The 15,978-nt window shown below is 30.7% G+C and overlaps 2 protein-coding genes across 8 annotated transcripts in view; one reads left to right on the forward strand and one right to left on the reverse strand.

Moving 5' to 3' along the window:
• LOC126851232 (EGFR adapter protein-like) overlaps nucleotides 1-15,978 on the forward strand; it is an 87,618-nt gene that overhangs the window by 8,796 nt on the left and 62,844 nt on the right. The window lies entirely within an intron of this gene.
• On the reverse strand, nucleotides 306-15,354 carry LOC126851222 (cadherin-23). Its single transcript, XM_050594943.1, has 25 exons — nucleotides 15,043-15,354; nucleotides 11,068-11,342; nucleotides 10,763-10,914; nucleotides 9,595-9,975; nucleotides 8,980-9,109; nucleotides 8,244-8,611; nucleotides 7,899-8,037; nucleotides 7,443-7,698; nucleotides 6,874-7,148; nucleotides 6,454-6,779; nucleotides 5,987-6,298; nucleotides 5,628-5,901; nucleotides 5,216-5,516; nucleotides 4,801-4,996; nucleotides 4,470-4,627; nucleotides 4,158-4,339; nucleotides 3,751-3,974; nucleotides 3,469-3,657; nucleotides 3,043-3,336; nucleotides 2,701-2,940; nucleotides 2,349-2,534; nucleotides 1,991-2,127; nucleotides 1,466-1,857; nucleotides 935-1,199; nucleotides 306-717 (listed from the first exon to the last, which is right to left on the reverse strand). The coding sequence occupies exons 2-25, from the start codon at nucleotides 11,267-11,269 to the stop codon at nucleotides 606-608; spliced, it is 5,691 nt and encodes a 1,896-aa protein (XP_050450900.1). The 5' UTR covers nucleotides 11,270-11,342; nucleotides 15,043-15,354; the 3' UTR covers nucleotides 306-605.

The raw sequence follows: 15,978 nt of genomic DNA on the forward strand, positions 1-15,978 counted from the left end.
CCGTTTCCTCGACTACCTAACTTTTCAACCCGTGACCTGCTACGTATAATACAATCTCGATCATTTTTTGTTGTATATGAACTATATTATCAGATGTCACAAATATGATACGAGCGCGATTAACTCTATACTTTTCTTTCCGTACTTTTCTCTCCAATCTTATCTTTGTTTCTTAACCAGAAAAGATTTTTAACTAGGAGAAATTTTAATAATATAAGGAATTTATTAAAAAAAAGTATTTATTTATTTATAAAAAATACAAAGATGTACAAAAATTTATTGTACAGTAGATCGTTGTGAAGATACTTGGTCTCGCTGTGGAGTTTAACATTAACATATTATAAATTAAATTATTCATTAAAACTTAGCATTCATTAGTAATAAAAGTAATAAAATATTTCTCTTACATATCGTACAATATGAATTAAATATTTATTATTTCTTATATATTAAGTTTCCTTACATAAATATAATAAATAATTTATAGATACGTTATCTAAAGTTGCGATAGCATGAGAAGTTATTTATATACTGTTTATGCATTATTTACAAAATAATTTTCTGTTCTCTTCTACATCTACATTTTAATTAAATTAATCTATATCCTACAATTCGGTTGTTTCGATCTTTTTTCCCAAAGGATTCACAATTACATTATGTTCTGTGTAAATCGATGAATTTCTGCTAAAATCATTTTGGATGTCCATACTTTCAACACTGTAATAGTAAAATAAAAATAAATTGTACATATACTCGTATGCTGTATTATTATAAGTGTTGAATATAAGGATATTGCATACATTGCATATAAATGAAATAAAATATTTAAAATTTGCATTCGGATTTTAATTTACCGAAATTATTCTAGTAGCCTTAATTAATAATTATAAATAAACAGTAACATAAAAGGAGAGTATGGCTTTATATTGGCTACCTAGAAATAGTTGAAACTCTTGGCTCTATGTAATATGGTTTGTCTTCGGCTCTTTGGTTTGTATTAGCTTCATTCATCATCTCTTCATTATTAAGCGCGTTCTCGTCGAGAGAGTCTCTTTCGGATGTATGGCTGAACGATTCGTCATTCTTAAACCATTCATTTTCATAAGCGTGCATCCAAATGGGATTTGATCCCTCCACACTATGTTTATTCGTATTCGGGACACGACCAGGACTTCGCATAAATTCCGAGTCCGATGCACCTTAAAAAGATATCGAAATAGGCATATTTTAATAATATAATATTGCAATATAAATTATGCAGAGTATATTTTACATTTAAGTGGCAAAATTTTTTTCGAAATAAATATATCAGGAATTAAACATTTTTCAGGAAAAAAGAGTAGTTCAGATTCTATCAATTATCGATATTTGAAAAATAATATATTTTAATTTCACAGAGATTTCAATAAAAAAAAAAAATAATAGATATAGATTGATAAAAATAATTATTTGCATTTCAAGTTACCGAATGGTGATGCGTTCGCCGCTTTCAATTGTCTTCGGAAAGACGCTCTTTGAGACAAACATAAAGCGACACATAGAATCAATAGAGCTCCTAGAAACAGGGTCAATGTGAGAAGCCAGAAAGTCGTTCCTGCTTGTTCGTACTGAACGATCGGTTGAGACTTTGCCGGCTGCGTGTCGAGGACATTGAACTCTTTGAATAAATTGTCAAGTTTCTCAATATTTCTGTCAACCAACTCGAGAACCTCGGATACCTCGAGGATCGAATTGTCTCGACGATTCACGAGGTGCAAGTATAGATCTGTTTTTGTTCTATCAACAGAACCGTCTTGATTTTCGTGCACTTTGTATTCGTCAACATTAATAATAGCGCTAGTAACATTACCTAAAATTCTGTAAATGAGAAAAATGTAGCTATTATTTATTTAGATAATGTTTTACAATATTGCTTTTTCGTCTATTTATTGATAAAAATTTTTAATTTTTTTCTTGATAACATTAATAATGCGGAATATATTGTGCTTACTCTCGGAATGTCTCGATTCGACTTCTAACTTCTGGCGGATGTTGACGAAGAACAAAACGAACTCGTTGATCCTCCCGCAATAAATATATGAAAACCCTCGCAGTATCTTGTAAGCCATAAGTGTCATTGACGAGTATCTATATTTATATTAAATACAAATAATACTTTACTTGTTTTATATATATATATATATATGAGATAACTTACTATAATAGAATTTCCATTTGCAGTGAGACAACAATAAGAAATATAAAAGATGACGATTTTGTTTCTCAAAAATAAATCAAAATTGCAATAAAATCTTTTGTACTAAATTTTGTTAGAATAAAAATGAAATATATTGATAGAATAGATATACCATAAAATCAAAGTAACCCTTCATCCCACGTTGAGGATCGAAATTTAAGCTTACTGCTCCAGTATCCTTATTTACAAGAAAAGGTTGTAATTGCATATTTTCGAAACCTTCAGTTAATGTCATGTGAATTTTTCCCACTTGATAATAACTGAGTACAGCATTGTCACCAGCATCCAAATCAATTGCCTGCAATATACATTCACGCTTTGAATACATATCAATCATTATATTAGATATGTGAGTATCTTAAAATTAAATTGACTAATTTAATCTTACATTTAAAATTTAAAGGTTTTTTGTCAATAATTGATATTAAAATATGCAATACAAATAAGACATGATATAAAATTACCTTTACGTGCATAAATTGTGTGCCAAAATCGGCTTCGGTAGTGACGCCACCCGTGAAAACTTTATTAATAAATTGCGGTGCATTGTCATTGATATCGTCAACTTTTATGATGATTTGTAATAAGGTATCATCAGCTTCATCGAACATTATTTCATTATCCGGAACGCTTTCGCAATCTTCCGTTGCTTTGACAAGCAATATATGTTCTTCTTGTTGTTCTCTGTCCAGCATCTTAGCAGTCTAAAAACGATGAATTATATTAAATATTTTTAAATGATTAACAGATAAAAAATATAAATAAAATTTTTATTTGAACAATAAGTTATTTAATAAGGGGCTTACACCAAGCTCGTGCTTATAGATATCTAAAACGAACAGTCCGTCCTCATTCCCGTATACTATGAAATAGCAAACTTGCGTGGGAGGATCGTCCAAATCGTCAACTTCGTCTCTATCAATTGTTTCTGGAAGTAACACGATCTCCGATCCAGGAGGTCGTTCCTCCGTAAAGTTTATATGCAAAACGTTTACTAAAAATTGTGGCTCAAAATCGTTGATATTACGCACATAAATAATTAAATCGAGATCTGAGCTTAAAGGCGTTGGAGTACCTAAATCGTACGCTTCGACTCGTATCTATATTAGAAGAAAGACACATATTTAATATTAATTCTAGATTTTATTCCGTCACGAAAATTTAATAGAAATTGATTAATTAATGGAAAAAAAAATTTAATTTCAATTTTATCTCTTTATATTTTTCCATACCTCATACAATTTCTGAGTTTCTCTGTCGAGTGGTAACTTTAAGAATATTACACCACTTTTTTCGTCAATGTGAAAGGTTCTCCAATGTCCTGCAAGGTCTTGCTTTAGACGATAATGTACATCGCCATTTAATCCTGTATCAGCATCTCTCGCCTCGATTTGAATAATCGAACTTCCTACTGTTATGTTCTAAAATTATTTTGTTACATTAGTATGAATTCTTACCACCGTTTCATGCAGGTTAAAAATATAACATTATGTAAATTGATTAAAAATACGAACCTCTGGAATTCGGATGGTAGTGTTGTGTTGAGGACTGACGAACAAAGGAGGATTATCGTTGTAATCCGTGACGCAGATTTCCAAAATTTCATTATTTTTATTGGAAGGTGTTCCCAGATCGTATGCTTCGATATTTAATGTGTAATTTCCGAATTTTCCTCTCAAGGGCCGCGCAGCTTTTATCTTTGCCGTCCAATAATCAGTTTGTTCCAATATGAATAAACCTGTTGAACAATATTTTATTAATATCATACAGATCAATGATATATGTCAAAAAATATATATAGCTTGTCCTAGAAAATTCCGTGAAAAAAAAAAAAAAAAAAATTTCTAGAATACATTTGCATTAGTATTGTATAATACTGATAAATGTTGGATTAAACATTAATCAAAATTTAATCGCGCACCTTGTTCATTACCAGAAATAATTTTAATTATAACGCGTCCATTTGGCGTTGTCGGATCATCAGCATCCTTCGCTTTTATGACGTAAATTAAATCACGTATGTCATGAAATTCTGATATTGATATGCAATCTTGAGGTATATCCATCTTCGGAGCATTGTCATTTATATCGATGACTGTAACCCTAAAATATTATACTTTGTTTTATAAAAATAATGCTATTTTAATGATTTATAATTAAAATTTAAAAAAATTATTCTTATCAAATTTGTCAATAAATGAAAAAATTGTGTTTTCAAGTTTCGTGAACATACTGGATTTGTTTGAATGCATTTCGAGATTCCCCCGCAGTATAACCAAATTGATAATTATCCCAAGCCTCTATAACCAGAACATAACTATGTTTAGTTTCCCAATCCAGAACATCAGCCACTGTCAATGAACCGGTTTCTGGATGAATAGCAAAATTTCCCTATTTGAAATAATATTTGATTATAATAATAAACTATATCTATATAAAGCAATATAATTATATTTTAAATTGCTTTATATTTAAGTAAATAATAAAATTATTAAATTTAATATAAGACGGAAATATATATTACGAATTATATATAAATGTAAATTTTATTGTTTGTACTTTACCTGGGATGACATTCTATCTAAGAGATAGGTAATTTTTCCATAATCTCCGCTATCGGAATCTGCAGCTTGTATGACAATGATTTCCGTACCAATTTTCGAATTTTCCACGACAGTTACATTACTGATGTTCGAAACGAAATACGGATTATTGTCATTCTCATCTAACACTTGAACATATACTTCTGATAAACTTGATCTACAAAATTTAATCGGTTTAATATTTGTAAAAACACTTAACGTTGAAATACTATTAATTATTCAGATATTGCAAATAATTACATTTTCAAAATTTTGTGTACATAAGAATATAATAAATTAAGAAAATTATGATCTAGAGATCTTAAATCTACTCGTGTCTTTCATTATTTAATAATCTATATTATAATTTTTTCATATTGCATAAAGTTATTTTTACCGAGGTGGAATTCCAGAATCCGTTGCCTTAACGGTTAAGTTTAGCCATGAATACATTTCTCTATCAATTTTGTTGGCAACGACCATCTCTCCGGTTTCAGGATCTAGATGCACGAGATCAGTGATCTCTTTCGGTCCTTGAAGGGAATAGGTAATGCTGCGATTTTTGTCAGCGTCGTCCGCGACGATATTCGCGATATTAACACCATTTTTACTATTCTCGGTAACGGAGCGTCTGTAAAATGGTCTCCGGAATTTAGGATTGTTGTCGTTTTCATCCTCGATAATAATATTTAGCATGGCTGCACAAAACATATTTTTATAATATTATTATTTTTACTTTTATATTAAATATAAGGAAGCCTTTTTAAACTTCTTTCTTTAAAAGTGTAAAATGTATTTTCGAAACTAACCGGATGCAGTTTGCAAGCCTCTTACTGCAGCTAAATCTTCAACCACAAGTCCTAGTCTAATGGTTTCTACCCTTTCTCTGTCTAACAACCGTACTATACGTAACAGGCCATCCAACGCATTTAATTCCAGCGCTGCTAGGTAGTCATATTCCTGTATCTTGATTAAAGTACCTTCCTCGTTTCGTGCCTCTGATGAGTTAGGATCCACGCGATAACGTAGAATAGGAGCTACATCCGGATCTTGCGCCATTATGCGATGAACGTATGTACCGACCTACATATAATAATTATTCATTCATTCATTCATTCATTCATTTTATTGATGCTTTTATAAATAGGATGAATGTTTAACTACGCACCTGAGTGTTTTCTCTGATAGTGACAGTTCCAGGATCAATAAAAACGGGCGGTTTATTGTTAACATCTAAAATCGTAATATTAACGAGAACCTCGGCCGTTCGTTGAATTTCCGTACCGCTATCGATGGCGATAACATTCAAGTTGTACGTGGTAGTTTTCGGTGACGTTAGATCTGGATCTAGATTCGAGCCCGGTGCCACTCTAATCACGCCAGTTTCGGGACTAATAACAAATTTGTCTTCGGCACCACTTTGAATTCGGTAAACTAACTTATTATTAGGCGACGACAAATCTTTGTCCCAAGCCTTTACCTGTGCCAAATATAAAATTATTTATTTGATATTTAATTAATCGATTTTAATTATCAATAAATTGTTTTTTTAATTTAAAATTTTTTTTACAATTCTAAAATCTTTATCTTTCATTTTGCTCGACAATTATAATTATAATACTGTTAATTACATACTTGTACAACACTCGTACCACCCGGTAAATCCTCAGCTATATTTCTTTTATATAAACTTCTTTCAAAAACTGGCGCATTATCATTAACATCTTTCAAATAAATAATTAGAGGGACATCAGAAGCTAGACTCGGCGTGCCTGCATCTCTGGCTCTCACCGTCAATTTTAATGGACGTATAATCTTTTCTTTGTGCCCCTGATTGATAGGCAAAGCTTCGTAATCCAAGGGACGGATGGGTGTCGCAACACCACGTTTCGGATCAATTGTAAAATTTCGAGAGAATTCACTCGATACCAATGCATAAGTTATGTCACTGTTCTGCGTACCTGTATACGGATATATAAAGTGTAAAATACATTTTAAACATATAAATGCATACGTATTATTTTTGCTTTTTGTTTATTATAAATGCTATCTAACCATTTAAATCGTTGTCAGATGCTTCGACGATCAGAGGCGATTCAAAGTGATCCTCGTTCTCCAATAATATAGCTTCGTATTTATTTTGCAAAAATATGGGCACATTGTCATTAACATCGTCAACATTGATTATTAATTGCGCAGCGTTGCGATTTCCCTTTCCAAGATCATCTCGAGCTTCAACTGTGAGATAATGTCGAGCTACTAATTCGCGATCAAAACTAAGTCCGGGATGTTTAACCGTTATCACGCCGGTGAGAGGATCCATTGCCAATCTGTCAAATGTTAAAATAGATAAATGACTTATCGCGATTTTATTATTTTTGTTAATGTCTCATTATCAGATATTAGTCTTTATACAGTTATACTAAACAGCAAGAGAATTTTCTTACATATATATATATATATATATATATATATTTTTTTTTTTTTTTTGACTAATTTATAATAAATACAAAAATCTGCATATGTCGAAAAATTATGATATAATATATACATAATTATGATACAATTTTAAGAGCATTAGAATTTTAATTTATTATTTCCTATATTAATATATTATCTCTTACGCATGTGCAATGCTACCGCCTAAAGTCGTATATCGTATTCCATGCGTTCCAAAGTTACCGCTGTCTTCATCCAAAGCCTGAACCCAAGCCACGGTAGTTCCCTTGGCACAATTCTCCGGTATTGAAACCTCATAAACATTTTCCGTGAATTCGGGATAATTGTCATTTTGATCCTTTATAAAAACAGTAACTGGTACCGCGCTATATTTCGGCGAAATTGGCGAGATTTCTTTGGCGACAAGTGTAAAATTTACCACTACAAAAAATCCGTAAATTTTATATTCTACATAAGATTTGTAAAATAAATTTTGGATTAATAATGCACATTAACTTGTAAAATAATAGAATACATAACATAAATTGGAATTTTAATGATTTTGCAATATTTATCATGACGCAATAATATATTCAATATTATTCAAGAAACAAAGAGAAAATATAAAATTAAATTTTTACCTGATATCTTTTCAAAATCGAGTTTACTCGAATTCTTAACACGTATTAAAAACGGTGCTTCATTAATTCCACGGTAAGGTGTCACATCAAATATTCCACCGTCGCCTTCGATAAATATTCGAAACGTGCCATTAGAACCCTTAAAAAGAATTACTGCATTAATAAAAAGAATTCCCAAAGTTTGACAAAAATTACTTCTCAAAATAATATATGATATTTAATATATATTATAAAATGCTAAGTATTTTCTATGCACTTTTATAAAATGCTAAATATATTCTATAATAGTTGCTTACTGAAAAAATTAAAATTACGTTACAACAAATCTCATAATACTTAACTTACCAAGTCATGATCAAAAACTTCTGGTACAGCATTGCCTATAAAATTGACGGGCGTATTTTGTGGCGCATTCTCATTTATTTCAGCATGATATTGCATACTCCGAAATGTTGGCGTTTCATCGTTTACATCGGTAAGAATAATGGTCACCTCGGTACTAACTGAAGGTGGTGGATTAATTTTCGATATTTCTTTTACCGTGATTTCTAAGATAAAAGTGCCATCGCTGTTCTCTTCGGCTTCTCTGTCCAATTGTGCTCTAGTAAACACGAGACCGGAAGTTGCATCAATATCAAATAGATATCTCGGTCCCTTCGTGATGCTATACATCACTTTGTTATTTATCCCCTTATCACCATCCACTGCACGAACTGCAACGAGATTTATCGTCGTATCATTAAAATCATATTTTAAAGATACAAAGTATCTTGCAATATATTTTGTATAAAATATATTATATATATACTTTAATATTATTATGTGAATGAAATTTCAAATTAATTGGTTGAAAACTGATAATTAAAGCATTATTATTAGTTTTATTTTAAGCAACATCGTTAATTTAAGAAACTGAATTCTTATTCATATATTTTTATTTTGTTTCCGCATTTAATTATAATCTTTTTTTATTAAAATTTATTAAAATTAAATCTTTATTGTTGTTAATATTTTTTATTTCATAATATTGCATAATAATGTTTGTATCTCTTGTCTAAATCATGGAATGAGCAATGCTGACCTTGTAAAACAGATGTGCCAATCTTAACGTTTTCACTGATTCTTGCGACAGGCGTCATGGCTATGAATTCCGGCGGCTGATCCTCCACATCCTGTACCTTGATCAAAATCGCGGTCGTTCCTGTATTTACCTGAAATGATTAAATATTTATCTAAAATAATTAAGTATAAATAAATTCTATCTTACAGGAAGTTGCTTCGACTAAATGGCTATAATAAATAACTGTAACGATGCCTATGTAGATAAGATATAATCATCGCGTCTAATATTATTCATCCTTGACTGCGCTTGACTTTGCCGGAAAAAGTCATTGAACTATCCCGTAATTATAGGTCATACGGGTTTTATCTACAGAATATTCATGTGCATATATACAAAACAACACCCACGCAACATATCGCGTTTTATACATACGCAATATCTCTATAATTTTTAAAATATTCAACAAACATATTACATTTAACCGAATAACATATGTATAGGATTTTTAATTATATATCCGCAAGAATAAAATTAATTTATTATAAAATTTTTGCATCGTCACAATATTTATACGTCAAAACGAATGATAGGATGTTTATAATAAAAATAATATATACATTTAATAAAAAATACCTTTTCATTTATTGCGCGGTCTACGGCCAAGATTCGCAGTTGATACAGATACTTTCGCTCGTAATCCAAAGAACCCACCAAGCGTATAACACCTTTGCCGTTAATAGTCGATATGCTGAAAATGTTGTTATCGCCATCCAATTCTTGAAGGTAATATACTACTTGACCATGAGCTCCTAAATCGGCATCGGTAGCTTCCACCGTTGTTAAAACACTTGGGCGTGAATCCTCCCGAAGTGTTAATGACGTTGGATGTGGACGAAAAATTGGTACATTATCGTTTATGTCCTCAACCAGAAGTAGTAGACTTTGCGTGATAAAATTTCCTTCTCCCAATCTTCCATCCGTCAGCGTTAACACAATGGCATATTCATCCTTTGTCTGACAGTTAATAAATTTGCATAAAATGTAAAAATAAAAAAGATTCGGGAATATTTATCGTATATCGTAAGAGTTTTGCAATATTTAAGAAAATAAAATGTAAGAACTAAAGTATACGTATAAAATTTAAATCAAGTACGATCGATGTAGATTTTAAAAATTGTATTTGCGCGATGATGAAATTATAGCTCAATTAACTATAACTACTATCATCGACGATAGAAAGTTAATTTCAGACTCGCGTTATTTCACGCGTGCACCGATAATGGTCACAAATGACAGTTTTTAAAGTGAATCCTTGTGAAGAAAATTGGTCGGAAATTATGTTTGTCTTTGTCGTTGATACTTAAATTTCTCTTTAATGATTACGATGTTATCGGTCTAGCAGTACTACTCATTATGATCCACATATGGAAAAACGTTAAGGTACGTTAATCGTCCGTACGAAAAAAAAAAATAACAACAATAGTACAACGTAAGAATTATTGCGGTATTTTTTTTCTGCATTATTTCTACTTTTTTAATCATGTTGGTTAATCGAGCTCTAACATCTCATTTGATAAATATATAATTTCCGATCATTATTAAAATGGACAATTTGTTCTAAGGATCTAACTATGGTTTTACAATTTTTGATGTGACAACGTAAAGTAATAAATAAAAATATTTCAAAAAAAAATATTTTATTGGTAAAATGCATGGAACAGATATTTAATTCTTAGATATGATTTTAGACCCTTTAAATGTTAAAAATATATTAAACTGTAATATAAATTTTGGGAATTACCTCTCTATCTAGCAATTTATTTAAATAAATGTTGGCTTCAGTTAGGCCAAAGTTTTCAACTCGAATCACATCACTACCAGGCTGTTCTCGAACGCCGAAAGTCAAGATATCACCATCTATGTCAATGCCTTTGAGCCTGTAAATTAAGCTGCCTGCAAAAAATTTTCTTTTATTTAAAACTATATTATTTATATGCAATATAAGTAAAAAAAGTGTGATATTCTTAAAGAGAAATTTTGAAGAAACATATTAGAAATATATTAAATGATAGTAGTTTAAAAAGAATATATGTTTATAATCTTTACCAATTGGCGTTTCTGGCCCTTCTTTTAATCTGAGAACGATTTCTGTTTGTCCATCTATGAGAAATCTAGGAGGATTGTTTCTAGCCGAGCAATGCGTTAACAAATATCCGAATATCAAATATAGCAATTCTATTTTAAAACGGCTTCTTTTGCACGATCGCAATAGCCAGGAAGTTGATGTCGTTTGCTTATTCGATATCATCTTGATCGAGTGAACTTTGTAATTGACATGATCTCCCGCACAGAAAATTTCAATTAGATCAATTCTGGATGCACTGAAATCAATAGATAAATATACAATTTATTAAAATAAAAATGTTGCTATAAGCAAAAGTATATTTAAAAATAAAATGTATATTTTATATAATTGAATAAGAATTATATTAGATCGTTTAAAAAAAAAAATGGCAAAGTAGGACGAAAGTATGATATGCTATCATTGATAATATGTTGACATAATTAAAATTCAAATGACAATTTCCAAGAATTATATTGTATATATATATATTGCACATTTTGCATATTTATTACATATCTTTAATATGTGTTTTGTAAAGACTTTGACATACTTTATTTGCACATACGTAGCCTATTTATTTGATGCATTTAGTTTGATAAACTGATATTCACGCTGACTGGTTGCTTTCTCCTTGGTAAAACGTCGTCTTGATGCAATGTCAAGAGTATTTCGTCGCAAACGATCACGGAGATTAAACTGGAGTGAAAGCTTACCGGAAGACATGACGTTTTTCCCACAGTTCTTAAACTACGACCGTAATTTAATTTAAAAAAAAAAAAATAATTTATCCCAACTAAAGATCTCCCCTATATTATGTAATGTATATTTAATGGCATAGTCCTCTTCGGATCTTACATAGCTAACGAGATGATGATATAATATTGCATTCTTGGAAAAAAGAATGCCGTAATTAAAAAATAAAGTACTTTTCGGAAAAAGAGAAAGCTGTTATAAAGTTATTTAGTCGAGGTTACAGAAAAAAACATTTAGCAAAGCAACCATCAACTCAACATAACATACATGAATGACAAAATTTACTTTTTAATTAATTTGAAGCGGATTTTTATTTGTTCAAGTTTTAACACAAATTTTGAACTATTATATTTTATTAAATTTAAAATATTTTTATTTGAATAACTTTATAATTTTGAAAAATTTGGAAATTATACAACAAATATGTATTTTACTTTTTTTGGTAAAGAAAACTTGATTCTAAATTATTTAAAAGATTTATAAAGATATTTGATAATAATATTAAAGACGTTAATTAACAAGATTTAGCAGATACGCGGAAGAAATGTTTGCACTGACCCGTGTTAGTGTGTAAGGAATCTCCTTTAAGATAGTTTGACACTTAAGGAACACTGAGTGAGCACGCCGAACGGTGCTCTTCTTGCCAACAGAGTGTATCGGCCACGCTCTTGACTTTTAAGACTGCTAAATAACAGGCTAGTGCGAAGCTTCTCGATGTGCGGATACTCGTGTATTCAAATGTGCATGATGTACGTGCGCTATCTGATTTTCAACGAATAAAGACCATTGCTTCTACACAGGAAACAAATTTCTTCTTATGCTGATGAATACTGATAAGAATTATACCGAGTAATATGATTTTTATCTGCGGTAATACAATCATCTCAGTTTAAACAATTTTTTTTTTTTTGTTTTTTAATTACGATCACGTTAAACATCACATTATTCCATTAGTTACACAAAGATATTTTGTTACTCAATCCTATCAATCGCAATTATATACTGATTTATCTAATGTTTTATCTATTATTTAAAAGTGTAATATTTGAATGTATACATAAAAATCGCGTGACTAAGATTTTCTTCGAAAACCAACTCTTTATAACAACAGCATTCACCTTCATATCGCAAAGTCCTTCATATCGAGAAGATTGATCAATAATATACGCTTTAAATAGGATAATTTTATTATTTAACTACCGTGTCAATTTTTACTTTCAACACAAACTATTCGTGTAGAGGTGTAGAGCACATAAGCCTTTGCAGCGTAAAAAGAGAAACATGTATATACATAAAGGAAGCTTTTTCTGTGTCATGCTGGTTTGAATAAAGGGTCAGTAAAGTATTTCCAGTGGGGGCTGCACCAAGCTACATGACGTCATTTCCTACACCTGCCATGCATGCTTCCGAATGATAACACCGTCCAGGATATTGACATACGCCCATAATACTGTCTGTTACCCAGCCAACCCCATACAGAATTTGCTTGCGTGACGAACTTCCCCACACCGTAAACAGTGTAAAGGATCTGTTCGGTATATGTGGGTATGCTGGCTGATATTGATACGTGTTTCTTTTTTATAATTTCACTTTAGAATTGAAATAATATACGAGAAGAGGCCTCAAAAATTTTTCCAAATAAATACTAAATAAAAAAGTTTTACTTTTTAAAATTATATTTTAATTTAATTGTAATATTAATTTAAAAAAATTATAATCTAAAAATATATTATTTAATTTTTTATCATTTAATTTAGTTTTATCTAAATCAAGTAAAAATTAATTTACGAAACATGACTTTGAAACTATGAGTAAGTTTGTAGCTGTTTACTGATAATAGTTGGCCAATTCCGGGACTCTTTATTACTCTGCGGTTACATGTGGCTTTACAACAGTAGACAGATGCTACTGTGCGAACAAAACATAAAAGTAAAATGAATTTCCTTTTCACACTATGGTACAACGAGACATTATTCGTGGGAGTGAAATTAGTGTCTTATTTCATCGCAAGAATAATCACGATGTAATACAATGGTGTTATATGATTATCTAAGGAGAATAATATGATTTCATAACGCTATAATAAGGATGGATATAGCTGATTGTGAGTTAAAGCGCGATTGCCTTCTTGCATCATAAACATTCCCGTTTAATGATTAATATGTCGTCATAAAGAAATTTGGGTCAGTGCTAACAATCGCCGATTGCTATTCGGTAATTAGCTGTTTCAACGTTTAATTTTAATTCCGTAATAAACGGAAGCCATAGTATGTAAAAGTCAATTACATGCAGGAAATGTATGAATTATATTTAGATGCATAATATGCAATAATATTCTATTTATTTTAATTTACACAAGTATATATCATATATTAGTGAATTTCTATTTTTATTAATTTTACTTCAAGCTTTTAGAAAATAAAATTTTATGCTAGAAATAAGTATCATTTCCATTTGAACTATTCGTATAAATTTTATATAGCATAGTTGAAGTAGGATGTTTTTCTCAGTTTTTAAATCACATACAGATCTCTTCACTTTTTACTAAAGTTTGTTGAAAATTGATTGTATAATAATAAGTATGAAACGTGTGCTTTATATATTGCAAGGCCAGTTATTGAGGACTGGCTACCGATACCGTTGATTCCGCGAATTAAACTTTCAGCAGTGGTACCAGATAAGCATTAATTGCATGTCAGATTCGTGAAATTCCAGACTGACATAATTCGTACCAGCTTGTCGACTGTGATCGACTTGCTGTCTGTCAATGTTTTAAAAGTTCTGCGGAACTTTCTAAAAAATTTTGCACGCCCTTACGGCCAATAAAATATAGCGATAAGAAAAACAATTAATTAAAACATAAAAATAAATAGATAGCTACACGGATTCTGTACAAAAACTTATATAACTGCGTAATCGACAAATTTAGAGACATTTATTATTTTTGCGTTGCAAAATTTTCTAAGTCATTATATAAGTTAATTATGTATTTTGTTTTATATTTTTGCTCTTACGCATACTCATATAATTTTATTATTAGAAGAAATTTTAACAAGATAAAAAAAAGTTATTAATTTACGCATTTAATATATAAGAATACACAAAAATCTCTGATTATAACAAAACAAAAGGTTGAATCAATTTTTATGATTACAAATGAGAAATAGATATTAAATATTTGTTTGAAAGTGCTTTGTACTTACCCAAATTTTTATGTATTTTTATGTAATGGCGAAAACAAAGGTTTATCTGTGAGAAAATGACTCTCTTTATTCACACAATCTTTTTCTCACAACTCTTTATCGACGTTAACGTTGACGTAATTACTAAACGCGGAAAATGTGTTTATAAAAAGGCAAATTAGGCTGAGTTAATTAATTTATTATTGTCACAACTTTTTAAGTTATCAGTACATATTAAGTTACACAGTTATTGGTGACACCTTTTTTCACACATATGTCACCATCGTTATTTAACCGCATAACGATGGAAATTGATAATTCCATAATTTAATTATTTAAACTACTTATATGACATTACGAGAAACAAAAGAAAAATCTTCTTTTATAATGTAATAATCACTGCATTTAAAATATTTCGAATTTAAAAGAGAATCCTTAAAAGTCCATTAATAAATCAGAAACGAAAAAAATTGCACAATTTAATAAATAAAATCTTTTTAAGATAATTCTTTTTACATTGTGATAGCACTTTTTGCACGTAATATTTATTGTCATTCTCGAATCTATGCAGGTATATTAAATTTGTAAAATAAAATTTAATTTCTTTTATTATGGCGAAGTTTTTAAGTATCGAGTCCGTCGAATTTTCATGGAATCGTGTCATTGCCCGATCGGCCGCGGACGCGGCGGCGCTCACCTGTCCGAGTGAGCTTACGATAGTAAACTGAAGGTTCGAACGAAGCCAGCGTGGTTCCCGTCGAGAGAGCGCGCATCGTTGCCTGGCATTCGTTCTGTGGCGTGTGAGCACTGACCGTGCACAGAGAACACCACAAAACGTACGGTTGTTCCAAGTTAAATTCAGCCCATCGTGCTCCCCGAGGCGTGTACGAGGGGGCTTTCCCCCTCAGTCACAACCTCCGGTCACCTGTGCCATCTCATTGCCTCTGTAGGGGAAGA

Source organism: Cataglyphis hispanica, chromosome 7, assembly GCF_021464435.1.
Source record: "Cataglyphis hispanica isolate Lineage 1 chromosome 7, ULB_Chis1_1.0, whole genome shotgun sequence".
NCBI lineage: Eukaryota > Metazoa > Arthropoda > Insecta > Hymenoptera > Formicidae > Cataglyphis > Cataglyphis hispanica.